We start from the raw sequence: 27,995 nt of genomic DNA, 5'->3' as shown, positions 1-27,995 counted from the left end.
TTTTCTTTAACATTTATTGATCATGTTTAACTTACTCAGGTATCACAGTTTTTTACATTAAAATATTTCCATGCTATTTCCCCATCCCCATGATTCCCAACCCTCCCCAGATTCAGAGAAAAATAGAATTGACACAACTTTGATGGAATGCATTAAGAGTAAAAGTGGGGGGGGGGGAGGCTACTGCACCCAAGTTACAGAGCACACAGAACAAAACAGTACAAAGAAGATCTGCATAGGACAAAGCTCGGGGGGGCCAAAGGGGTGACATGTTGGGATCGACAGTCTTTGCAGCCTTAATCATCACAAACCTTTCCAAGCAACACCCAACTGGGATCTGGGATATTGTCCTGTAGTTTTGTGATCTGGATCACCAAAATTGGGAGTGCTGGTAGAGGCCACCAGGAATAGGCTGGAAACCAAAACCAAGGTGAAAATGTACCTCGTATTTGCCTCTAGGCTTTGAAAGTCATGCAAGCCCATTCTACAAAAGCATTGGGTTGCCAACCACATCTGCTGACTAGTGCCAAAGCAATGTTTAGAACTGTGCTCAATGGCTAGTGAACTTCACCTTTGGAAGATGGTTTAAAGAAAAATCCAAGGTTGGAGTAGGGTTCAAACCTAAATACCTTCCAAAGGGTCTCTCAATAACAGACTTTAAAATGGCCCTTTGCATGTTCAGTGTGCCTTCTTACTTTCTGGATCATTAGGGATTGAACAAGAGGACCCCTTGGTCTAAACTTTGAAACAATCCATGCATATTTCAAGCAAAGGCTCTTCAGCTTTGTTCAAACATAAGGGTCTGCTGCAGTTGGAAAACATTGGGCCTTTTTCAGAGTATTTTGAAGACTAATAAAGGAAAAAAAATTAGCTCAGGATTGATGAGGGGTCCTTGGTGCTCTCTGAGTTGGTTTGTTTTCTTGCAGAGATTCTTGCCTCTCAGTGTTGGTGGGGTGGTCTTCATTTGGTTGGGCTGTTTACTGTTGGCTCTTTGGCAGTTTCTTGATAACCCAATCAAAAAACTGCCAAAGCACGCACAGTAAACAACCCAACCAAATAATCTCTAAGATCATCTCCAACAACATTGACAGGGCAAACCACTAGAATATAAACCGACAGCAAACCACACTCCTTACTAGCACTGATGATGTTACTTAGTTTGGGTAATGAAATGTCTGCAAGAAAACAACCCAGGTCAGAGAGCACCAAGGACCCCTCATATTTTGAAGACCAATGCTGTACCAAACAAGATACTCGTTAGCTGCAGGCATCCTTACCCTCGCCAACATTGTCCTCTGCCTTGATTACTTTGCAATGAAGTATAGGAAAAAAAGGGAGGAGGAAACTCCCGTTTTGCTGCTGTTTCGTATTTACGTCTACAACTCTGTAAATATGCAGCCGGGCAATGGGACTGGCCACCTGCAAAGTAGTCTTAGGCCATGTTTTCACAGAAGAGATAGGAATCATGTACTTTTTCTGGGCAAGCAACAGGATGTGCAAATATTGCAAAATCACTGTTGGGCAATTTCCTAGCCATATAGTAGCTGAAGCCAATGCTGCTTTGTGGGCTTGAAATGCTACCAGTAGCCACTGTAACCTGGTGGATGGCTTTCTCTTGCCCACTTGTTTGCAGAATGGCTTAAGAGTGGAGTAACTCCCAAATACCAAAACTCCCAAGTGGACAAGGAATACAACTTTTCTCAATTTTTGATGGGTCTAGCTTTTCCCTCCACTACTAGATGATTTTTCTTATGCCCCAACAGTCCGAAAATGGCATGGCAGCCAGCTCTTCATGACCACATAAAGGAGAAGAAAAAAAAAACCCTTGCAGGAAAGCAAAGATAATTCTGAAAATATACCATTTCCTCCCAGGTGTATTAAACCACTCAACATACCAGTGTTTGAAAAGGAGAGTATTTTAAACTCTGTTATAACTTCATCTTAAAACATCAGCAACACTGGCACAAATATGTCACTTATTCTTGGTTTAATCACAGGGCTGACAAGTAAACATCAACACAAGGGAAGGGGGAAAAATCCAGTATTTTTGGGGGGGGGAGCAAAAGGAGCAAGCTAATGTTTTGCAGTGGAGTCTCGGGGATAGAACTCTGCCAAAGTGCTCTGAGGAATCCTCTTCAGCATCTCCTTGGGGAAAATACGTAGCAACTGCCAGCCAATGTCCAGTGTTTCATAAACAGTGCGGTTTTCATAGGGCCCTGAAACAATAACAGAGAGCAGGGTCACACGCTGAGATCCAAATGAAACAGCAACACTGTCCCCTGTCATCCGAGAGTCAGCTTGATCTAGTGGTTAAGGCACCAGGCTAGAAACTAGGAGACTGTGAGTTCTAGGCCCACCTTAGACGTGAAAACTGCTTAGATGACTTTGGGCCAATCATTAGGGGACTATGAGTTCTAGTCCCGCCTTAGGCATGGAAGCAGGCTGGGTGACTGGGCCAGCCACTCTCACAGCACAGTCCACCTCACAGGGTTGTTGTTGTTGGGAAAATAGGAGGAGGAAGGAGTATCATATGTGTTTTCTGCTTTAGTGGTAAAAATAATAAAGGCAAGATATAAATAAATAAATATGAAAGACAATCCCTACCCTGAGCAATGAAGTTCCTCTCAAACTTCTGCAGAAATTCAAGGTAGAGAAGATCATCAGAAGTAAGTGCTTCTTCTCCTACTACTGCCTTCATGGCTTGGACATCCTTCCCAATGGCATAGCAGGCATACTAGACAAAAACAAAACAAAACAAAACACTTTGAAGTCTATTAAGAAACATGTCTCCATATTTCAAGCAATATGAGCTTCATAGGAATTTTGAGATTATTTTAGGCATGAAAGGCAATTAGATATACTTATGATTTATTGGGATCCTACCTCTCATTAAAAAAATTGAGAGCTTGGTTTTTTTATTAAAGATTTTTTTCCATAAGTAAACAAAATAAATCTAATAAAGGAAGCTTTTTAATGCAACAAAATGAAGGAATTATGGACCTCTTTTAGTAATTCCACTTACCAGCTGGTTTGATACTTCAGCATGATCCTTTCTGGTCATTCCCTCCCCAATAGCAGATTTCATCAATCGAGACAAAGAAGGAAGTACATTGATGGGTGGGTAAATCTGGAAAAAGAACCAGGTTTTAACAACAGCTCTGAAAATTTGGAAATGTGACTTCCAGGGAAGAAATGATGGACTGAAGGCGGCTCTGTGAAAAGTGAACAGAACGAAGAGATGGCAAATAGACCGGCTCTTTGATAATTCCTTCCTGGACAATCAAACCAGTGACTTCATATATAACAGGCACAAAGCATTTTACAACATGAAATACTAACCTGTCGGTTGTGCAGCTGTCTGTCTACATAGATTTGGCCTTCGGTAATATATCCCGTTAAATCAGGAATAGGATGTGTTATATCTGCAAGAGAAGTTGCATCGAAGCTTTTCAGTTTCTGTGCAAATTACATGACCATTTACTGATCTGTTTCACATACAACCTATTTGATTTTCAAGGTTGACACAGCCTCAAGGTTGACTCAGCCTTCCATCCTTCTGAGGCGGGTAAAATGAGGACCCAGATTGTTGGGGGCAATATGCTGACTCTGTAAACCACTTAGAGAGGGCTTAAAACATTATGAAGTGGTATATAAGTCTAAGTGCTATTGCTATTTATATCTTAGTGTGTGTTCAATGAACCCAGCCATTATGGTTTATTTATTACTGAGCTTGAATCCAGCCACTGTGACACACTTGCCTAAGCAGAAGGAACAGGAAAGGCGATCCAAATACAAAGATCTATTAATGAAGAATAAATTCTTCTGCTGGGGAAAGCAAGAACCACCAAATGTTGGGAGAAAACCTGTCCCTTGCCTAGGAAAGCTGTGCAAGAAACTCCTAGAGTTACAAAACATAGCTGCCCAGATGCTCATAGCACTAGTATCTGAATTGTGAAATGTTTGCCCACCAGGCTTAATGCATTTAATCTTAGCCTGCAGGGCAAGGTATGTAGCATCAGATGCAGAGGTTGGGAGAAGTTTCAGGACTAAAAATAAGCCTGAAAGAGAATTTACCATCATTGGGCATGGTAAGAATGGGAATCTGGGTAATGGACCCGCTCCTGCCTTCTACTCGTCCAGCTCGTTCATAGATTGTGGCCAAATCTGTGTACATGTAGCCAGGAAAACCACGCCGGCCTGGGACTTCTTCTCTGGCAGCTGAGACCTTTGGGATATGAAGGTAAACAGGTTGGAATAACCAGCAGAAGCAAGAAAAAAAACACCTTCTGCTCCCAAAGCTACCCTTTTCTGATTTAGCCTTTGATCCTGCACACCAGAGGATCACTACTTTTCATCCCTCTGATCTCTCTGTGAAAATTAAGACTGTTGCCACCTCCTTAACATAAAGATTTTCCTGAACCCAGAGTCTAGCTGATGGGCATGCAACAGGTTTTCGTACCCGCTGAGGATCTGAATACCGCACACTTCTACGAAATGCCCTTTTGAATTCATTCATGCTGTATATGAAAGACAACAATGTCAGAATATTCTGCAGTAATTCTTCTTCTCAAAAAACCATGACCTTCAGATTCTTAGTTAAATTTGTGCCTTACAAGCTAGAAAATTCAAACTGGAGAAAATATTTGGCTGCACAGTTCAACAGTTGTCTAATCAATAGACTACCATATTTCTCAGAGTATAAGACACTCCAGACTAGAAGACGCACCTACCTTTTTTGGGGAGGAAAACATGATATACACTACTGTATGGATATGGGAAATAATATGAAATTTTACCAGTTTGGAACTGTTTTTAAGTTTTTTTCTTTGCATAGATTGGTATTGTAATCAGAATCAGTAAGTTATTTAGCACACAATCTGTTAGATGTAAAGCTTTTTTCCCCTCTCTTTATTTTCCTTCAGGTAACATTTTAATTAAGTTAGTGAAATGCTTTTTAAATTCCAGCTAATTGTTGATTCTAGACAGAAATTTTACAACAAAATGACACAAAGAAGAGAATAAGACTCATAAAACACTCACAATAACTCTGCCTCTGCCTCCCAGCAATTTACCTTGCAGCAAACAGCCTGCTTTAGTTTCGTTTTCAGCACAGCTTGATTAGCACAAGAAAAAAAAATCTGCCTCCCAGCCATTTGCCTGCTTGCAGGAGGCCCAGGTGGCAATAGGCAATGGCAAATTCCTGCAATCTGAAACAGCTGAGGGTCAGGAGGCAGATCCAAAAATCAACTGCTTGTGCTAATCAGGCTGTGCTGAAGCTGAAACGTGCTGTTTGCAGTTTGCTGCCTGCCGCAAGGAGGTAAATTGCTGAGAGGCAGAGGCCAAAGGGTGAGGGCCAGCGGGTGGGCGGGGCTACATTCAGTGTATAAGACGCACCCAAATTTTCCCCCTCTTTTAGGGGAGGAAAAAGGGTGTCTTATACTCCGAAAAATATGGTAAATATGTACCTCTCTCAGAGCTTCTGCGTAGGAACTCATATCTGTCAGAATGACCAACACATGCTTTTCACACTGATAAGCCAAGAATTCTGCAGCGGTCAGCGCAAGTCGAGGAGTGATTATCCGTTCAATGCTGGAAAAAATAACATTAAACGAATTATGCCAAAGTGAAGGACTTGCTTTCTGTCTGAAGACTATCTGAACATAATGAGAAGACAAATGCATCCAGTGCTCCAAGGACTTCACTCCTCTTTCAGTCACCAATAGATGCTTAGATGTTCCATGAAGGCCTACACAATTAATATTAAAGGCCCCACTTTTGGTAATATGATTAATTCCAGACAAAATCCAAGAATGAAGATTCCAGTCCACTTACGTTGGATCATTAGCCAAATTCAAGAACAGACACACATTGTCCATGGACCCGTTTTCTTCAAAGTCAGATTTGAAAAACCGAGCTGTTTCCATGTTCACCTGGAGTAAAGCAAGGAGATGAAGTCGACCCAAACTCAGCTTACAGAAAATATCACTGTATACTTATAAAGATGCCTACTATGTTCGTAAATTTTGTCCTTTCCCCCGATTTTAATTTTTTTAGCAAAAAGGGAAAAAAAGTGCTGCTAAAAGTTGGCAGCTGTCTCAGAGTAATGGGGACAAATTACTCTCCCATGGAGGTGCCCATTTTTCTTAGCAATGAAGGAGAAAATAATTTTGCATGCATTTAATTACTTACTCCCATTGCAGCAAATACAATGGCAAAGTTGTCAGCACTGTAGTCCACCACATCTTTGGATTTCTTCACCAAGCCTGCCTGACGACAGATCTGAGCCGCTATCTGGGATAAAAAAATGGCAATGAATGATTTCAGTGTAATAAAGAGTTGATTATTAGGAAGAATGTAGATGATAATGCTATCCAAGTGTCATTTATGAGGGTAACTGCTTTAATACAGGTAGTCCTTGACTTGCGACTATAATTGATAGCATTATTCTGTTGAGCCCAGAATGTAGGAGAACATAGGCAGAGACTGAGGATGGAGTCAAGAGAGTAATCAGCCTAGTCATTATGTTCTCACAAGTGATTCAAGTCCAATTACTCTTGAATTCTATTAACTCTTATTTAGTGCCAATTTAGTTTTGACCATTAGTTGACTAGATTCTTGTGAGTAGGCATGAACAATAAATCGGCTAAACTAGAATTTAAAATGTGGTCCTGATTCTTTGTGCCCGACACAGAATGACAGTTGTAAGTCATGTCAGTTAAGGAGGTCATCATGGGACCAACTTGATTTTACAACAACATTTTGTCATTGAGTGAACACCATGGTTGTTAAGCAAGTCCACTGCCTGCAATGGATACCTTTTGCCAGAAGCCAAGTAAAAAAAAATTGTGAATTGTGGTCATATGACTGCAGGACCCTGCAAACAACCATAAATATGATCACAGGACCGCTGGATAACCTGGGCATCATAACTTTGAATGGATGCTAAGCAACTGGTCATAAATCAAAGACTGCTTATATTTGGTTTGATTACACCTAATATAGAATGATGAGTAATAGTTCAGATATGTAGGCATATAAGTGATCTATCTATCCAATCTCTGAATAATGATGTTCTGGGGGAAAAACTGGATTACAAAGCAAGTCACTTCATCAAAAAATTACTAGACTGAAATATACTTCAAGAACAGAGAAAGCCACATCTCTGAAGGTCAGTCTTCATCTCATATCCTTCAAGAATTTCTGCAAAGGGAGATGAGGTGGCTGTAAAAGGATGCTTCCCGTTGTGAACCACATTTTGTGGAGAAGTGTAACATTTACTTGAAGTGCCTCTCCGCATATCCAAGAAGGCATCCTTGGATTTCATACAGCTTTTAAATGAAATATAATGGAGTTAAGCTTTCAGTATGATTTTAGCTTAATGTTTTGATCTATCTTAATGTTTGGATTTATTAAAGAGTTTTATTTTTAAGCTTGTCTTTATACTTGAGCTCCATGAAGGACTTGCTAGAGAGTGGCCTCCAGTTTTTTTCTTCTTCTTTTTGATCTGTCCAAGAATTCAACCATATGGTCATCTCCGAGTGGAGGAAGTGAGATGATTACTCCATAAAACACTATTCAAACCCCTACCTCATTATGGGGCAATCCAGCAGCAGAGAAAATGGGGATTTTCTGGCCTCTGGCAATACTGTTCATACCATCTATAGCAGAAATGCCAGTCTGAATCATTTCTTCTGGATAGATTCGACACTGAGGATTGATAGGCTGACCTATTTCATTTTAATGGGAAAAATAGTCCGTTTTAGTCTGCATTTTTGAAGAAAGCATGACCAGCATTTCCCACAAAAATATTAAAATCCAACATACCCATGTTACAGTTCAAGCAATTTGTCTAAAGAAGTGGATATTTCTGAAGCATCTATACCAAGGGTGTCAAACACAATTTCATCTGAGAGCGGCATCAGGGTTGTTTGACCTTGGGGGGGGGGGGGGCTGGGCGGGCGTGGCCGGGGTGTGGGCTGGGGGCATGCATTGTCTCCAGTGGAGGAAGGTGAGACCAGGGAGACTGCCAAACCCTTGTCCTCCAGAGGAGCCTCACCATCCCTCTCAGGCCACGCAGAGGACCCCTGGATGGCAGTGCAGGCTGTCCAGAGCCCTAGGCAGCAGAGGGAAAGCGCCCAGCCCGGCCCTTGAACTCCCAGGGCACCAGGACCCCAAAGCCCAGCTTCCCCGAGGGGGTGCCCGGCTGTGCATACCTCCTCAAGGCTGCTGTTCTCGCTCTCCTTGGCCAAGTTGCTCATGGTGCATGTTTTTGGCCGTGACGGCCTCCTGCAGTCTCTGCCAGCAAAAATGGATCTCAGGGGAGCTCCCTGGGCTCCATTTTCGGCCACGACGGCCTCCTGCAACCCTCTGCCAATGAAAGCAGCGGGGGGACGGGAGCTCCATTTTCACTGGCAGAGGCACTGTGGACCGATCCTTCGCTGTTTCTGGCCTAAGGACGAGATTTAAGCACCCTGCAGGCCAGATCCTCAGGGCCTTGAGTTTGACACCCCTGATCTATACAAAGAAAGGTCTTGTGTGAGTTACTAACTGCAAGCTCCTTCTTAATTGACAGCCTCTAAAGATGGTGGGGTACTTTCAAAGCTTGAGGCCACACTGCATTTTTATTATTTAAATTACTACACAGTAATGAGCCAATTCTGGTTCCTTGAAGACCTCACCCAAGAAATGTCCAGTTCTCATAATCACTTAAAGCAAGTTAAAAGTTTCAAGGCCTTGAAACTGGATCTTGCTATCAATGGGTTAGAATATCCTTTAGAATATAAGGTCAACCTTTGAAAAGAGACAGTGTAAGAAGTCTGTTGATTTTCTAGCTTGTGTAGGGATGTGCAAATAAGCCAAGATCTAATTTTAGTTTGTGATATGATTTGGATTCCACATGTCAATTTTTGAATTGATTTAAACATTTGGATGAATGCATGCAACAACAAATCTTCAAATCAATCTTCAAATTGATCACTTTATTCACTGAATTCTCAAATCTGTTGCAAACCTCAACTGATGTGATGGGATCGCAGCAATTTGATTAGAATGGGTGTTTTAATCATATTCCATTTGACTCCATATTTGCAACTAAACATTCACACAGTTCTGCTTTCCTGAGCTGTTTCTTTTATTATACTAGTCTACTACTACTAAAGAACTGCAAACCCATTTCCTGTGAGAAATTTATATTTTTATCTTAAACATTTTAAACATACCCATGATATCAAGATAGTCTTCGGCCAAGACTACAGGACCTCTGTCTATAGGTTTTCCTGAGCCATTAAACACACGTCCTACAAAGATCAAAACGAGAGGGAGGGAGGGAGGGAGAGAGAGATGCATTATTAACCACAGAAGCTACCATACTGCATACAAAATAAGATATCAGGACAAGTCACATATAAAGTTTTCATCCAATAAACAAAATCTGATACTACCGAGCATATCTTCAGACACCGGGGTTCGAAGGATATCCCCAGTGAATTCACAAGATGTTCTCTTAGCATCGATTCCCGAAGTTCCTTCAAACACCTAGAAAAGGGCAAATATTTTACTTCGTGTTTTTGTTTCAAAAATAGCATTATTCTTGTCCTTTATTTTAGGCTCCAGCTTCAACAGCTCAAAAATAGCTTTATTGTCACAAGACTATTTTGATGGGAAACTAATTCCAAACCCAACAGGAAATAAGATTATGTTAAGCTTTCCTGGAACAAAAATATTGTGAGACCAGAAACTGAATGTACTTCTCTTTCATAAGAAGCCTGGAGGCACACAGTTTCTGAAATATTACAGCTCAGTTTAATAAGCTCAATGTAAAATCTTATGTAAAAAAAATATTGGACCCTAGAAGAGCAGGTAAGAATACAGGCAGTCCTTAATTTACAACAGTTCATTTAGTGACCATTCAAAGTTACAACGGCATTGAAAAAAGTGACATGACTGTTTTTCACACTTACAACCATTGCAGCATCAAAAATCAGATGCTTGGGAACTGGTTCATATTTATGACAGCTGCAGTGTCCTGGATCCCCTTTTGCGACCTTCTGACAAGCAAAGTCAATAGGGAAGCCAGATTCACTTAACAACCTTACTAACTTAACAAATGCAGTGATTCACTTAACACCTGTGGCAACAAAAGTCGTAAAATGGGACAAACTCACTTAACAATGTTTCACTTAGCAACACAAATTTTGGGCTCAATTGTGGTCATAACTCGAGGACTACCTATAAAAGGGTGTATCCTATTACTTCAGATAACTTATTTTCATTGCAAAATTAGAAATATGACTGGGAAGCAATTTACCTGAACTACAGCTTTGGATCCACTGACTTCTAGGACTTGTCCACTTCTCTTTGTTCCATCAGGGAGTGTCAAATGCACAATCTCTGCATACCTGGGAAACTAAGTAACAATAATGACAATCAACTAGGCCAAGAGATTTTTGTTAAGAGCAGGGGAGAACACAAAATTAAAGCACAGAACATGATCTAGGTCATTTCTTCAAATGTAAAGGTTAAATCAGGGTGGATAAAAATCAATGATTTTTTTTAAAAAAATCAGATTTTTTTGATTTAAATCGGATTTTTTTGATTTAAATCGAATTTTTTTTATTTTTATCGAATTTATTTTAATAAAAAACTTTTGGGGTAAAAATCTATCGTAAGATAGTTTTCTATTTAAGATACATAAACAATTTAGTTTATTCAGCATGAAATGGAGCTTAGTTATGTAGCATGAGGCTGTATATTCTGCAACACTGGGACTATCGGTGAGTCAACAGTGGGTCAAAGGAGTAGCAGAGATGACAGTTGCTCTTTAAAAATTATGATTTAAATCGAGTTGATTTAAATAAAGCCTTTTTACTAGTGATTTAAATCATGATTTAAATCGTGATTTAAATCAAGTCGATTTAAATCAAATCCACCCTGGGTTAAATTACAACCTGAAAAAACTTAAGGGAACACTGAATTGTTAGACATAATTATAGACCAGTGTTTTTTCCCAATATCATTTTTACAAGCATTCAGTATGAAATTCTAACAGCCATAGCAATGGCTTGACAGCCACCTGTCAGTGAAAATTTACTATAGCATTTTATGGATAAGGGATAAAATTATCTAGTTTTCTCATCCCAGAAACTGATGTTCTTAAAATGTGATAGACTGCAAACTCCCAACCAAAATTAGATATGCACTGGATGCTGTTGCTAGTCCAATATCAGATGGAAGATGCAAAAAATAGAAAGGGCGGTCTAACTTTTCATGTTTGAAAATCCACAGTGAAATTGATAATGCTTTTGTATTTGATGTGAATATTCAAAGGCTTCTGTAAATAAACCCATCGGTTATTTGTCTATGAATGTTATTTTACTGCATAGGATGGGATGAGATTTGCATGTCTGTATTGAACCTGTTGAGAAATGCTGTGTCCACAAGGATGGTGTGGACACAGAGTCCATACATTGGTTTGAATGTAATTTTCATTACAATATCAACAATCCCAAATTTACCTTCACTTGATCCAGGATTACGAGCGGTCCATTAACTCCAGATACTGTTTTATATGCTGAAAAGCCAAAATGTAGAAAAGATGTTAAAACACATTCTTAGTCAAAATTTACACAAATTTACTAAGTAATAATGGAGGCTATGCAACAACATCAAACACATTCTTATGCTTGATAGATCATCTCTGGAAAAGAGATCACAACTAGCTGAGTCATATGCTAGATATGGAGTGCCAATTACAGGTAGTCCTCAACTTATGACTGCAATTGAGCCCAAAATTTATGTTGCTAAGTGAGAAATTTGTTAAATGAGTTTTGTCCCATTTTACAACTTTTCTCGCCACATTTGTTACTGCAGTTCTTAAATTAGTAACATGGTCGTTAAGTGAACCTGGTTTCTCAGTAAACTCTGCTTCTCAGAAGGTCGCAAAAGGGGATCACATGACTCCGGGACACTGCAACTGTCATAAATGTGAGTTAGTTATCAAGCATCCGTATGTAAATCACATGACCATGCAGATGCTGCAACAGTCATAAGTGGGGAAAATTGTCATAAATCATTTTTTTCAGTGCTTTTGTAACTTCGAACGGTCACTCATTTAGTCAACTGTTGTAAATTGAGGACAATCTGTATTGTGAGCTAGCTAAAGTACCCTAAAGATATTTATTATGCCACTGCTTTTTTGCCTCCAGTCTCTGAAAATATAAAATCATATAAACAGACTATCAACCTGCTATGCAACTCTAAAGTTGCTGACAACTAACTCAAAGGATGTGTGTTATTGTCAAGACTGAGTATATCTAGCCTTCTTTGTTTCACCCTTTGCTACAAAAGTGTTGGGGGCTGGGGGATCACCACAAGTTCAATAGCTGCAGATCCTTAATCTTTAGGACAAACTTTCTGGCACAAGGAAACAAGTCAGAAGCTGCAATCTTCTCAGAGTATGCGAAGGCTCTGCGCCAGAATTTCCTTAAATGAATAGCTGGGAAAGATCATACTCATTTGCACTGGCATCAGTTATCCGCACCTTCTTGAGCACTTGGTAGTGGGAAAGCAATCAGAGGCAGACATTTGATATCCCAGAGTTTCTTACTCTAGGTTAAGGAGATCTGAACTATCCACAGTTGGGCCCACACATGTCTGGAGATGTGTTACTATTTCATTTTGCTTCTTATTCATGACACTTTCAAGGATCAACCGGTTTGAACCAATGTATTCATTTTATATTTCCTAAGAAAATGTGCTATAGACTAGGGATCCCCAACCCCTGGTCCGTGGACTGGCACTGGTCTGCAGCATGCCATAAACTGGTCTGAGCAAACAAGCGAAGCCCCATCCACAGGATACAGCAACACATGAAATCAGGCCTCCCCCTCCCCCTGGTCCACAGAAAAACCTCTCTTCATGGAACCGGTCCCTGGTGCCCCAAAGCTTGGGGGCCACTGCTATAGAGCACTATCTCTGCCACCATCAGTCCCTATAAAGAAGGAGCAGAAAAAAGGAGAATAATTGCACATAAACTGAAATTTGATTCACATATTGCTTTAAATCAGTAATTTTCAAACGGTGGTCTGGGAAGCCTTAGGAGTTTCAGAGAGCCCTTTAGGAGTCTATGAAGTCAAATAAATAAACTCTCAATGATTCTGGGGAACTCATACCAAGGAAATTACCGTATTTTTCGGAGTATAAAACACACATTTTTACCTTCAAAAAGGGGGTGAAAATCTGGGTGCGTCTTATAGTCTGAATGTAGCCCCGCTTGCCAGCCCTCACCCTTTGGACATTTTCGGGTAATTCCAGGCGGCAGGGATCTGGGTCGGGGCACAGCCTGTGGAACAAACCTCTTCAGGACAGTCTGCCGGGGGGGGGGGGGGAATCTGCTTGGCAGCTTCGGGGAACAAGGTGGCCCCACGGTTCATGGCTGGTCACCCCTCTGGCCGCCCAGCGAGCAGCTCACGGAAGACAATGGTCGCGATGACTTCACTCTCCAGCAATGTGAGGAGCTGCCGCCTCCTAAGCCCTCTCTGTGCCCAGGAGCCGAGCCGAGCTGAGCTGAGCGGGAGCCCCTAAAGTGAAACGCCCCTCCTTTCCAGCCACCGCTGCCTGTTGGCCGGATTCCCCAATGCAATTCCCAGAGCCGCATTTCAGTTCTCTGCTGCAATGTGCAGCGGAGAACTGGGAACTGTTTTGGATTCGGGGAGGGGATTGCGCTGCTGCCTGAAAATGCTTTTCTTCCTGTTGCACATTGCAGAGCCGCGTGCCCTAGTCCTCCTTCTCAGCAGACTCACCTTCTCTTTCCTCCTGGCCAGATCTGCTGCCTGAAACGTGATGCACTTTTTTTGCCTCTGCACACCCCGTGTTTGGAATTGGGAAGGGGATCGCGGGTCTGACACCCAAAAACAATTTCCTTTGGAATCGGGATGGCTGGGCGGCCAGAGGGGTGACCAGCTGCGAACCGTGGGGCCCGCCTTGTTCACCAAAGCCATCAGGCAGATTCCCCCCCAGACCGTCCTGAAGAGGTTTGTTTATCAGTCTGTGCTCTGACCCTCCCCCCAGAGCATGCGAGGGATCTCTTCGGGAGAAAGCGAGTAGTCCCTGCAGATCGCAGGAGCACCCTGATACGTTTTCTGGAAAAGAACTTCTCAGTAATCAACACCCTCTTTCCCAGCCAAGTCTCTGAGGCACCTCTTGCTTGCAGGAGGAGGAGGAGGGTGGCATAAAGCAGCGTCACCTTAATTGCTGGTAGGCAGAGGTAGGATTTTTTTCTTGTTTTCCTCCCCAAAAATTAAGGTGCGTCTTATACTCTGAAAAATACGGTACAATTAAACCAATAAAAAGTAAACATAAAGGAATTACCGGTAATACTAGATATGAACTCGATCCCTGTACCTTTGCCTGGCTTAATGCTTCTGCCAAAGAAGTTTCTCACACTTATGTCCCTCCTGTAAGAAGAGGGCTATTTTATTGGGTGCCTAGTTCTTTATACCTTACAGTAGACAATCCATTTGTACTTTAGTACTTAGTACTAAAGTGTTATAGAGATAATTCTCAACTTACAACAGTTCATTTAGTGACCTTTTGAAGTTACAATGGGACTGAAAAAGTGACTTATGACCATTTTTCACACTTATGACCCTTGCAGCATCGCCGATTCATGTGATTTACATTTAATGCTTAATAAGTGGTTCATATTTATGAAGGTTGCAGTGTCCCGGGCTATCAGATAATCTTTTGCGACCTTCTGACAAGCAAAGTCAATGGGGAAGCCAGAGTCACTTAACAACTGTGTTAACAATTTAAGAACTGCAATGATTCACTTAACAAGCCGTGGACCTGTGCCCTGGAGACACAGCTGACCGTGTAAAGTGGCGTTCCGAAAAGCAGACCCTGCACCAGCGGGAATACGCTAGGAAGAAGAATGATTCACTTAACAAACGTAGCAAGAAAAGTAATAAAATGTGGCAAAACTTACTTAATAAATTTCTCACTTAGCAACATAAATTTTGGGCTCAATTGTGGTTGTAAATCAAGGACGACCTGTATCTGCTTCTCCTGAATGGGTCCAGAATTTTTTTAAAAATTGGAGGAATCATCATAAAATCCTTGATTCTCAGGAACTCATAATTCTAGAGCATCTCTCTCATTCGCCCTTTAAAGAAAACCACCAGGAAACTAGAAACAACCACCAAGTTTCATTCATTTATTCACTGGATGATAACCCTTAAATCAGCGGTTCTCAACCTGGGGATCGCGACCCCTTTGGGGGTCGAATGGCCATTTCACAGGGGTCACCAAAGTCCTCTCTCGCCCCCCCACGCCTTCACTCACCCTCACTCTCTGCTCTGTTGGATCGCCGGCCGTTTGCTTACCCCGCCCACTCCCAATCTATTGCTGCCTCCGGAGTCCCAGCTGATGGCTAGAGGGAAACAAACCAGTGGTGGGATTCTGCCGGTTCTAGGTGGTTTGGCCGAACCATTTGTTAAATTGCTGGCTGCCCCCCCCCTTGCCAATAAGTAGTGGGGGTGGGGCGGGGCGAGCGAGCCAGTAATTTAACAAACGGTTCGGTGGTTTTTTGCAATTTATTGGCCTTGCAGCACACCAAGCAGTTTATTAAATTGCTGGCTCACCTGCCCCTCGCCTTCCACCTGCGGCGTCAGCTTACCCTAGCCCAGGGCTGGGCAATTGTGGCTCTTTTACAACCTGTGGACTTCAACTCCTGCCTAGCCCATTCTGGGGAATTGTGGAGAATTCTGGGAGTTGAAGTCCACAAGTTCCCGCCAAGGTGGGAGACATCTGCTGTTACACTGTAGAATCCTTTCAAGCATGAAGATGGCCAAGTATCCTCCCTGAGAGACAACAGTTGAACATCAGGTGGGCTGTTAGAGGGTATGGATACATTTGGAAATTTTTGCATTTTTGCAGGTGGTGCAATACGATCTGGTGTCTGCAATGGAGAGCAAAATCCGGCTTCTTCTCTCCGCTGTAAGTGCGGCATCAGGATTCCACCTTGGTATATTTGCAGCACAAGGCAGCCCTCCTCTCCTGCCGCTTGGGACTCGGAACGGTAAACAGCGTCCGGTTTGGGGATCAGCCGGATTTTGCTCTCTATTGCTGTCTCAGCTCCCTGCAAGCTCTCGTCTCTCGAGGAGCGCTCCCTGAAGTGGTGCGGGAAACTTTGGTTGGGCTTCTCGAGAGATGAGAGCTTGCAGGGGGCCGAGAGAGCAATGGAGAGCAAAATCCAGCTGCTCCCCGAACCAGACGCTATTTACCCCTCCGAGTCGGCAGGAAACGAGGGCTGCCTTGCGCCGCAAATATATCAAGGCGGAATCCTGATGCTGCACTTAGAGCAGAGAGAAGAAGCTGGATTTTGCTCTCCACTGCAAACACCAGATCGGCCCCCTGCAAGAGAATGAGAGAGAGAGAGTGGGGGAGAGAGAGGGAAAGAGAAAGGGGGGGGAAGAGAGAAAGAGAATGAGAGAAAGAGGGGGAGAGAGCGAGAGAAAGAGTGGGGGACAGAGAGAAGGGGGAGAGAAAAAATGAGAGAGTGGGGGAGAGAAAGAGAGAATGAGAGAGAGAAAGAGTGGGGGACAGAGAGAAGGGGGAGAGAAAGAATGAGAGAGTGGGGGAGAGAGAGAAGGGGGAGAGAAAGAGAGAATGAGAGAGAGAGAGAGAGTGGGGGAGAGAGAGAGAAAGAGGGGGAGAGAAAGAGAGAATGAGAGAGAGTGGGGGAGAGAGGGAGAAAGAGGGGGGAGAGAAAGAGAGAATGAGAGAGAGGGGAGAGAGAGAGAAAGAGGGGGGGAGAGTGCCTGAAGGACCCTATCCCGTCACTGGGAGTCCAGGTGCTTCAGCAAGTGGCGCACTGGATTCGTATTAGTGGTCTGCGAAATTTAAAATTATGAACTTGGTGGTCCCTGAGGTCCAAAAGGGTGGGGACCCCTGCTCTGGAGGATTTAAGTAACTTAACTGTTCTTGCTTGTCAATATCAGAATTACAGAGTTGGAAGGGACCTTTGGAGGTTTCTAGTCCAGAGATCTCCAACCTTGGCAACTTTCTTTGCCTGGGCCTGATGCTTCCTGAGAGGCAGGGGCTCTCTCTGAATGGGACCCCCTCCCCAAAAGGCTGGCCCCAAAGCCCTAGCTCAGAGGTCTTCAAACTTGGCAGCTTTAAGACTTGTGGACTTCAACTCCCAGAATTCTCTAGCCAGCATAGCTGGCTGGGGAATTCTGGGAGTTGAAGTCTGCCAGGCTTAAAGTTGCCAAGGTTGGAGATCTCTGGACTAGAAGATAAATGATGGCATAAATGATGACTGGTCAAAAGTGCGAGGACCTGTCAGAAATTACTTTTTTCAGCCCTCTGGATAGTCCCTATGTGCATATGGACTACTCAGGGGGCTGAAAAAGTTATTTTGAACGGTCCTCGCACTTTTGACCAGTCCTTGAACTTACGACTGTCCTCACATTTCACGTTTTGCGCCCTATCTTGTCACCGTAGTGAAGAGAAGTAGTGGTGAAATGATTGACATGGTTGTTAAGAATGCCACAATGGGCATAAATGTGAGGACGGTCATAAGTGCGAGGACCTGTCAGAAATCACTTTTTTCAGCCCTCTGGGTAGTCCTTCTGTGCACAAGGACTACTCAGAGGGCTGAAAAAGTTATTTTTGACTGGTCCTCGCACTTTTGACCAGTCCTTGAAGTTACGACTGTCCTCACATTTTACGTTTTGCGCCCTATCTTGTCACCATGGTGAAGAGAAGTAGTGGTGAAATGATTGACACAGTTGTTAAGAATGCTACAATGGGCATAAATGTGAGGATGGTCATAAGTGTGAGGACCAGTCAAAAGTGTGAGGATCTGTCAGAAATGACTTTTTTCAGCCCTCTGAGTAGTCCCTATACACATAGCCATGGCCACCCAGTCATATGACCAGCTAAACACGCCCACCCAGTCACATGACCTCCAAGCCACGCCCACAAAATAAGCCACGCCCACAGAACCGATAGTAAAAAAATTTAGAACCCACCCCTGGTTGGAGGTCACCACAACATGAAGAACTGTATTAATGGGTCGCGGCATTAGGAAGGTTGAGAACCACTGCCTTAGATTTTTCACCTGTTGACTAGAGTAGTGGAAGTGGGTTTTAGGAATTCTCTGTCCACTTTAGCTTGTCTATGAGAAGCTTCTGAAGATTAAAATGTGCACGGCTTAATTTCTTGCAGGTTAGGTTACCATAATGTATAAGGCATGAGGTTGTCTTCTAATATTTGTCTGCTCAGAAATAGTATGACCAGGTTCTTACACCAAGTTTTATCAAACAAGTCAGTTAGATGAGCATATATAACATGCCATACCTTAAATAAGGGTTTTAAAATGAAAAGGGATGATTTCATAGCAAATCGAAGCCATGGTTTGCTTATAATGCCACAAGAACCTGGATCCATCCATCATGCTACATTTCAAGAATTACCTCCACCAATCATACATTTTGACTTAATACATACCCTCTCATTTTGTAAATAAATAAAACTCTGTGAAGCACTGTGACCTGTTCCCATTGTCAAGATGGCTATAAGAAATTCAACTATCTCTGTGATATGAAAAAAGTTCATATGGGCTCACAGATGCAGCTAAAAGGTGTGCAGGAATTATTTTACAACAATCTATTCATTAAGGAAGTTTGAGACATTGTATAATGAATAAGGGATGGGGGAGGAGGTGAAAAAGAACATGCACAAAGATGTAAGGATCCTTTATCATCCTTCCGAGCAAAAGCTTCAATTTAATACCACATGACTGTAAAAAGAGAAGCACTTCAAAGAGCACAAGGGTTTTATCAGGCTCACAAGATGAAAGAGTAATCATTAATCACCATCCCCCCAAATTAAGGAAAAGATGAACAAACCAGATTATTTCTAGAACAGAATAACTGAGTAAGAAGCTGCATCCAATCCATAATTATCTAGAAATAAACCTCACTAGATAATAGTGATACTTAAAATATGCCAAAGGGATTGTCCTGTGAAGGTCACACCTAAGCACAAATCTTCATGGAATCCAACAAGACTCAAATCCAATTAAAGATTTGGTAGACAAGAGATTAGCCATTTGGTCAATGATTTTCACCGATTTAGTAGCTACGTTATAAGCCTGCTTTAGTTGCTCCTACTGTTGTTATTGCTATTTACAAATTGGATGAGGGACAGAATAAATCTGTTCTTCCTTAGTCACCCCACTTTGTCTTTGTGACAATTTAAACCAAGGTGGCCTCCAGACGTTTTGCTCAAAAATTCCCTTCAGCATGGTCATTAGATGCTACAGGTAGTCTCGATGTACAACCGTTCATTTTGTGACTGTTTAAAGTTACAAAGGCACTGAAAAAAGTATTTATGACCATTTTTCACATGACCATTGCAGCATCCCCAGGCTCACCTGATCAAAATTCAGATGCTTGGCAACTGATTCATATTTATGCTGGTTGCAGTGTCCTAGGGTCATGTGATCATCTTTGCAACCTTCTGACAATGAAAATCAGTGGGGAAGCCAGATTCATTTAAGAACTGTGTTACTAACTTAAATAGCTACAGTGATTCACTTAACAACTGTGGCCACAAAGGTCATAAAATGAGGCAACACTAACTCAGCAAATGTCTTACTTAGCAACAGAAATTTTGGGCTCACTTCTCATCTCGGGAAAGGTAAACCCAGATTCTTATTTATCCAAAATGTCTCATCAGGTTATCTACTCCATAGCATTATTTTGTTGGCTTCACATAATACATTGTATTTGGTGGTTGGCTTAATATAATGTGTGAATCCCGTCATAATTTTAATGGTACAGTTTGCATCTAGATTAAAACATTTTACATAAGTAAAATTTATCATTGTTTATTTGTGCTAGGGATTATCATGAGGATGTCTCAAACTTAACTGGAAGAACAGCTATATGAAACTATTTATAGCAAATATGATAGTATGCTACCTGTGTTGTGTCAACACAGTAATATTTACATGCCTGGTGGATTTGTAACAAAGTTTTTGGTGTATAATAAAGACGTTTTTACAATATCACCAATTATGTTGATAATACTTGGGTTTTAAATCAAAACAATGTTAAAGTGTACATCTTTTAAATATTTTAAAACAATTGGGTTTTTTTTTAACTCTAACCTTAAATGTTTTAACATTGTACATATTCTTCTGCTGCTCAAAAGATGTGTGTGGTAAAACAGATATCTACAGTGTGTGTGTATGTGTGTGTGTTTCATAGCAACTGGAGAGCAATCAAGATTTTTTCCTTCCTTCTCTACCACATTTGGGTGTTAGCTATATCCTTAACAGCTATTGCACAACTGCAAAATATTTCTACTAAAATCTTGCCGAAGTGCAAATCCCAGTCTCTTAAAGATCCCTCAAAAGGTAACATCTAGGACCGTGATGGCGAATCTGTGGCACGCGTGCCACAGGTGGCACGCGGAGCCATATTGCCTGGCACGCACAGTGGTGCCCGGTCCTCTTCCGGATTTCTGGTGAACGCATACGCACCAGCCAGCTAGTCTTCTGGTTACTGGTGCACATGCGATGATCAGCAGGACTTCACACAGGCGGCTGTGCCAGAAACCAGAAGATCAGCTGCCCAGCTGATCGTCCCACACGCATGGTCACCAGTAACCAGAAGACTAGGTGGCTGATGTGCATGCGTGAACCTGAAACCAGAAGTTTATTTCCCGGTACACGCATGCCCTCTGGGCAGCTTCTCTTAGCACGCATGTGCACTGGCCATGCAATTGACAGCCGCTTCCTGGGATCCACATTGGAGGCCGTTTGTGCCGGCAAACCAGCGCGGGGGGGGGGGGGAGAAAGAGGGGAATGCTCTTTGCAGAGGCGGAGGCTCCTCCTCTTGCCAGCTTTGCTGTTGATTTCAGGATTTGCCTTGGGGGGGGGGGAGAGAAAGGTCCTGGTTGGGAGCAAATCCTCTTTGCAGATGCAGCAGCAGTTCCTCCTCCTCCTCCCCCTGCCAGCCTCGTTGTAAATCTCAGGGTTTGCCTTACTGGGGGGGAAGAAGGGAGGGGCGAGAGAAAGGTGCTGGTGGGAGAGACGTCTGTGATGCCAGTGACTGCAGCCACACTCCGGAAAAACCCCGTTGGAGCGCGGATCAGCCGTGTGCAAGGTGGTGGCCAGAGCAAGAGAAGCAGGATGCCAGACGCTCAGCTCTGCAGACACACAGAGCTGGGGCATGGGGCTTCCCTACATAAGTTTGCCAGCGCCACTGCCTCTTTGCTGGCACAAACAGCCTTCTGCCGCTGGCTCTTTGCTGGTAAAGTTATGTAGGCAAGCCCTGCGCCCCGCCAGCACAGACCATGCTGGAAATTGCCTGACCGGCTCTAACGGCGCTTCTCCAGAGTGTGGCTAGAGTCACTGACACCACGGACCTTCCCCCCCCCCCCGTAAGGCAAACCCCAAGTTTTATGGTGAGGCTGGCAGGGGGAGGAGGAGGAGCCACCGTTGCCTCTGCAAAGAGGATTCTCCCCCCAACCAGGACTTTCTCTCCCCCCCCCCCACAAAGCAAACTCCAAGTTTTACGGTGAGGCTGGCAGGGGGAGGAGGAGGAGCTGCTGTTGCCCTTCTTCTCTGGCTTCTCCGCATCCCAAGGAGACACACACACACTCTGCACTCAGCAGCCACTTCAACCGGCTTCGCTTTCTTGCGCCCCACCCGAGCCATCTGTCGAGGAGGATGTGGGGAAATGGTCGTGTCCCTGTCTCAAAATCCCCTCTCGACTCCAGATGGGTTTCCCAGTTGTGTCCCTGAGTCAACGCCGGGGAAGGAGCAAAAGTGTGTATGTGTCTCCTTGGGATGCAGAGAAGCCAGTTGGGTTTGGATCGTGGGATGCTGAAAAGTTAACCCTCGACTCTCTGCAGATCCCCGCCATAGCCATCCACCAGCGCCTGGATAGGGTTGCTGAAAGTAGAGGCTCCTGTAAATTAATGTGTGTTCATGTCTGAAGGCTACTCAGGAGAGATCAGGACAGGGGTGCTTATTTGCCGAATCAATTTTTTGGAAGGAAAAGAGAGAGGTGGTTGGAGGGGGATGAGGGAGGGGGAGAGAGAGAGAGAGTTAACTTTTCAGCACCCCCCATCCCACGATCCAAACCCAACTGGCTTCTCTGCGTCCCAAGGACACACACACACACCCTGCGCTCAGCAGCCACTTCTACCGGCTTCGCCTTCTTGCGCCCACCCGAGCCATCTGTTGCAAGCTGAGGAGGACATGGGGTGATGATCGCGTTTCTGTTTCAAAGTCCCCTCGATTCCGGATGGGTTTCACAGTTGTGTCCCTGAGTCAATGCCGGGGAAGGAGCAGAAGGGCAGCCAGAGTTTCTCCTTTTCCATGCTCTGAAATCTTTTGAGACTAAGAAGAACCTTAAATCTCTCAGGAGAGATCGGGACTGGGGTGCTTATTTGCCAAATCAATTTTTCAGAAGGAAGAGAGGGGTGGGTGGGGAGGAGGAGGGGAGAGAGAGAGAGAGGGAGAGAGAGGGAGAGAGAGAGAGAGAGAGAGAGAGAGAGAGAGAGAGAGAGAGAGAGAGAGAGAGAGAGAGAGATTCAGATTCTTCAGGTATCAGTTTTAGTTTAGTCTCAAAAGATTTCAGGATTTCATGCCTCCATCTGCCTGTCTCTCGGTGAGGAAGCCTCCTGGAGAGGCGGCCGAAAGCTCCATGTGGAGGCCGACAATCACAAGCCCCGGGGGCACCTGCTTCCAAGGGAATGGCTCGGCTATGTCAAAGTGAGCGGCCAGGAAGCCGAGAGACAGGCAGATGTACGCTGAGCTCACTCTTGCCTTACTCGCCGATTGAAAACAGCGCTGAGCTGCAGAGAGCGGCAAACTCCAGAGCTTAGAGGCTGAGGAGAGGCAGGGCCAGGATCGGAGTCATCCAGAGAGAAAGGGAGGTGTGTGGTGCCACCCCCCCTAAAAGTGCAGCGTCCGTCTGTCCCTCTCTCCGTGAAGAAGCTTCCCAGCCGCTCGCTTCAAAGTAGCTGAGCCATTCCCTTGGAAGCAGGCACCCCTGGGGCTCGTGATTGACGGCCTCCGCATGGAGCTTTCAGCCACCTTTCCCTGGAGCCCTGAGACATAGCAGCTGCCTGCTCCTTCCTCTCTGCCTCCTGCCCGCCCTCAGCCCCATACCAAAGTTTGAGAAGCAAGGGGAAAGTTTGTGTACTGCGCTCGGGGCATGAAAGCAAGCCGCCGCTGTTGCCAGCATCATGGCGAGCAGGCCAGCTGGGTCGGAGGAGGCCGCCTGACCAGCTCCCTGCTCCTCCGGCAGCTCGCTTCTTCCCCGGAGAAGGGATGGCGGCGTACAGCAGAAGTGCTCTCGGCCCCAACTGCGTGGCGGCTTGCTTGGGCTCCTCCCTACTGGGAGCCGCAGGCTGCAGGGGGAAGGGCAAGAGCGACCAGCCAGCTCAGGTGCATGGGGCAGCATTTGCTGGCTGGGTGGCTGGCTGCCCCGCCTGCTGCTCCTTCCCTGGTGTTGGCTCGGCTGGCGGTGCAGCAGGTGTGACGGGGGTCGGATGATGGGCCCAACCACAGGCAGTGGTGGGGGTCAGGTGGGAGGGAACAGTGGCTCCCAGCAGAAAGGAGCCCAGGCAAGCTGCACGTTCAGAGCTTCCCCAGCAGTGCACTTGGCCCTGCCATCTTGGCAACCCCATGCGCTGGCCAGGGAACGGCTGTCTCGCCATGGAACGGGCCGGGTACTTAGTTGTCCTCCATTAAGAACACGGAGGGGGGGAATGTTTGGGGATGCGCATGCGCAGCGGGGCACATGCGCAGGGGGATCATTGTGCGCATGCGCAAATGGGGGCGCGCATTGCATTATGGGTGTCGGCACGTGGGAGCGCTCGTGCGCTCAGACTTTTGGCACACAATGCCAAAAAGGTTCGCCATCACTGATCTAGGATGCTGTTTGAAAGCAGGCTTGTTTTATTAACTTTGTAACAGTAAATTTACCAATAATTTTCAGATAATATTTATAACATAAGCACAGTCTTACATATGTTATCCTAGATAACATATTTCTTGCAACTGCAGAAATAATATACAAATCTCAGAACTGTGGGCACGAACACCCAATTTTACCCCTAACCTCCCCAAATAAAGAGTTTGAAGTTAGTTAAAATGTGGCTTTCCAGGCCAATTCTGTACAACTACAATATAAATCTTATGATTAACTCCTGAACATTTTGTCTTCTTTTCCCACTTCTTTGGGGAGAAGGGTTTATTTCCTGTCACTCTCCAAACAATCTAATTTCCTTCCTGTGTGTTTGCACATACAAAAATCCAAATATTTGGTTTCCAGTCTACAATAAGGATGCTGCGCTTCTAAGAAAGCAATCACCAGCCACAGAAGATCAAGTAGAATCCATGTGGCTAATATCAACCAATGCTTCCAAATTTGGCTAACATGGCTGGCAAACACACTGAAGTTCTTTCAGCAAAGGGAGTTGCAGGCACATCAGATGAGCCTCAAGTATCCAACTCCAGGCTTAGTTTTTTATTTATATCCTAGTTTGCAGTACTATCTGAGAAAGGAAGTGGATTACCTCCTGCTTGAATGAATTTCCTCCACATCCAACATCTGCATCTGTCTCCTCAATTTCCAGAAATATCTCGTTCTCTCATTCTGTTGAAGATGAAGAACCATATCTAAAAGCTGTACCCCTTAACTAAAGATATCTGGATGCTTGTGGCACCAAGGATTGGCCAAAGGCAACATTTTTTGGTTGATATGTACATTTTAAATCTCAAGGGCATGGCATTTTCTGTCACAGGAAAGTCTTACATATTCTTAAAAACAAATGCAACCGTGAGTGAGGATAGCCACAAATAATGCATTTACTAGAAAGCAAAGTCTTGAGGTTATTCATTGCTGCCCACTCTAAGTCCCCTTTTCTCCACCACCTTAGCTTAACTCTTCCTTCCTACGTGAGCAGTCTTGCAACCGAAGCACAAGGCTAAGTCCTGTACTCTAGAAATATAAAAATGCTTGGAATGCACTTTTGGAAGTAAACAATTCTGGGGCTAAAATGTGTGGCTTTGCAGCACAGCCAATATGGTTTGTGAGCTCCTTGAAGACTGGAAAGATTTATTTTTCTTTTAGCAAAATTAAAATAGGAGCTGGGAAGAAGTATTAGATACATTTGACACCTTGAGTTATTTATAAAAAAAATAAAAATATGCATAAATACAAGATACATCTCTGAGCACAGGGAAATAATACTATTACTGGTATACTGTAGATTCAGGATCACGGAGGTGCTGAAAAGACAGAATGGGAGAATATACAAGCCTCTATTCAACTAAGGAATTATCTCTAATGTAATTTTAGTATAACATTTCACAGCTTCCTCAGCAACATCTTCTCTGGAGATGCAAAGAGAGAAAAGAGATACTACTAAGAAAAAGAGAAACCTTGCTTTCCATCTAAATAATTAGATTTCTTTACCCTTGCCTGGAAATTACCTCTATATAGGTAAAGGTATCTTCATAAAGCAAACTAAATGTGCTTCTAAAAAACATTTCTCTGTTGTTGGAATTCCACTCTTGTATCTATATGGGATCCATGAAGCTATTTTTCACTGCTGCAACACAGGATATCCCCATTCTGGGAGTTCCACAATTGTAAAACTTTATTTGCTGTCACACTGCCTTTGATTTTCAGCAACAAGATCAGCATCAGGAACATCCCTGTTCTGATCTGAATAGTAACCAACCTTAATTTCGCAGTGAATAACTGAGCCTATTTCACTTTACATCAGATTTAATTGTCTACAGTAAACTTGCACACCACCTTATGCAAGGAGGACCATTATAGCTGGGCGGCAAGTTGCCAAATAACCAGCTAGCTCAACAATGTGAAGTGGTCGGCCTCTACATTTCCTCTCCCTTACCTGATCTATAGGCAACCAAGGCAATTCCAGATCAGGCTGAAATGAATAAAACCAACTGTCTCATGCAACAATGTTGGAACTCTTCCTAAATTAACTCATTTCTATCTTTCCTTCATTTCACCTGGCAACAATAAACCTACAATGAGTGGAGGTGGCGCAGTGGTTAGGGTGCAGTACTGCAGCTACTTCAGCTGACTGCTACTTCAGCAGATCAGCGGATCAAATCTCACCGGCTCAAGATTGACTCAGCCTTCCATCCTTCTGAGATGGGTAAAATGAGGACTCAGATTGTTAGGGGGCAATATGCTATTTAGTATACTGTCTTTGGTGTAAGCCGCCCAGAGTCCTCGGAGAGTGGGAAAGAAAGAAAGAAAGAAAGAAAGAAAGAAAGAAAGAAAGAAAGAAAGAAAGAAAGAAAGAAAGAAAGAGACCCTAAAAGACCAGAAAGTGTGTCTCATCCCTAGAGCATTTCACACACTGGGATGTGAGAGTGAAACCTCTGAGAGTGCCAGAGCCATCTTGCTTCCACTGGCTGCTTTCACGCAAGCCTGCAGTGTGTCACATGATCTTGAGGCTTAGCCAGAATCTATTAGTCAGAAGGTTTCACAATCTCTCACTCTCATTTCTTGTTTTAATAGCAAACAAGGATGGTTCTGTTTGAACCTTTAAGAAAGAGAGAGATAGAGAAAAGAAAAGAAAAACCAGGCAGGGAAAGAGTATCAGCTTCAAGGGGCAGCAATAGTATAAGAATGGCAAAGACCATCCGTCAGTGATGGAATGAGAGCATTCTAGTGGTTTCTTTCATGCACAAATCATCCCGCAGGAATAAGCTGACCAAGGAAAGAGAAGGCAGTCCATATTAAAAAATGGGGGAGAAAGACGTGAAGGGGATAAGAAAAACTGATAAAATCATGTGAGTTATTGCATCAGATTAAAACCAAGGAAATTACAGAAGAGGAATTATTTACTGAAGCATATCTACTGTTAAGAGAATGGGCATGGAGTGCCACAAAAAAGCTTATCTGATCCTGCAGGTTGCAATATAGCCCCCTTTGGGCCTCCCCACTCCCAAAATTATCTCTTCACCTTGGGATTTATTTTATTTTATGGCAATCTACCCTACCCTTGGACATTGTTCTAGCTAAGGGAGGTTTACTTGAAAATAAGCCATCCTGGATTTCACTGGCCTTACTTGGAAGGAAGGGCTTCCAGCAGAAACTGGCACTGCAGTGCTCTTTGTGTGTGCAAGGAGGCCTAGCCCGGAGTGCCCCGTGGGTCTGATGCCAACCTAGGGAGCATTCAAGGAAGAGATGCTCAACATCCTTGGAGAGAAATCCGAAAGGTCACACAGAGGCTCTTCCTGCAGAATGTCGGGAAAGCAGGGAAAAGGAGGCAGAAGCTGGGCCTCGCTGTGGGTTCAAGGTCTGGTCTTCACTGCAGGGCTTTGGGGCATGGAAACCTCTGGAAGAAAGGCTTGCATTCCCTTCCCAGGAAAATGCACAGAGCAGGAGGAAGGGGCACCCTTTTTGATGCCAGGATGAGATCTGAAAAAGGAGGGGCTGCATCCCAGCCCGCACCCAAGAAGAGCTCCTGCATCGCCCTCTCTCCCGCCCCCCAGCATCATCACAACGCACAGACAAAATCGCCCATCATCCCCAGCCAACATGGGATTTGCAATCCAATAGAGGGCTCCGAAATTGGACCTGCTGCACCCAGGCGGATCCTCTCCTCTTGCCCAATGAACAAATCTTAGGTTTCCTCCTTTCGGGAGAGAAGAAGCCGAGCCTATCCGAGGGATCCCGGGCGGAGGTGACCCAAATTGCGCCCCCCCCCCCCGTCTTTTTCCAGCTCCATCAAGAGCTACAAGGAGAGGCTCTCTTGGAACTAAGGCGCTGCCGGGCCCCCATACTCACTGAGGCGGGGTTGAGAGATGTAATCGCGGGTGACGGCGGCCGCCTGATCCCGCGTCGCGCCTCCGCCGCTCAATTCCGAGACGGCGCCGTTCACCATCCCTCGCATAGCCCGCATCGCCGCCATCTTGTCCC

At 44.2% G+C, this 27,995-nt stretch overlaps 1 protein-coding gene across 1 annotated transcript; it reads right to left on the bottom strand.

The window, feature by feature from the left end:
* Nucleotides 1–27,987, bottom strand: ATP6V1B2 (ATPase H+ transporting V1 subunit B2). Its single transcript, XM_070952258.1, has 14 exons — nucleotides 27,864–27,987; nucleotides 11,514–11,569; nucleotides 10,307–10,405; nucleotides 9,441–9,534; nucleotides 9,219–9,296; nucleotides 7,588–7,727; nucleotides 6,190–6,291; nucleotides 5,833–5,930; nucleotides 5,466–5,589; nucleotides 4,075–4,225; nucleotides 3,340–3,422; nucleotides 3,023–3,127; nucleotides 2,605–2,734; nucleotides 1–2,216 (listed from the first exon to the last, which is right to left on the bottom strand). The coding sequence occupies exons 1-14, from the start codon at nucleotides 27,985–27,987 to the stop codon at nucleotides 2,074–2,076; spliced, it is 1,527 nt and encodes a 508-aa protein (XP_070808359.1). The 3' UTR covers nucleotides 1–2,073.
* Nucleotides 27,988–27,995: the final 8 nt, after the last annotated feature.

The sequence above is a fragment of the Pituophis catenifer genome, unplaced genomic scaffold (genome assembly GCF_029215685.1).
Source record: "Pituophis catenifer annectens isolate HBS135680 unplaced genomic scaffold, rPitCat1.0.hap2 SCAF_12, whole genome shotgun sequence".
Lineage (NCBI taxonomy): Eukaryota > Metazoa > Chordata > Lepidosauria > Squamata > Colubridae > Pituophis > Pituophis catenifer.
The sequence above is the reverse complement of the archived record's forward strand: the minus strand, read 5'-3'. Positions and strand labels throughout refer to the sequence as shown.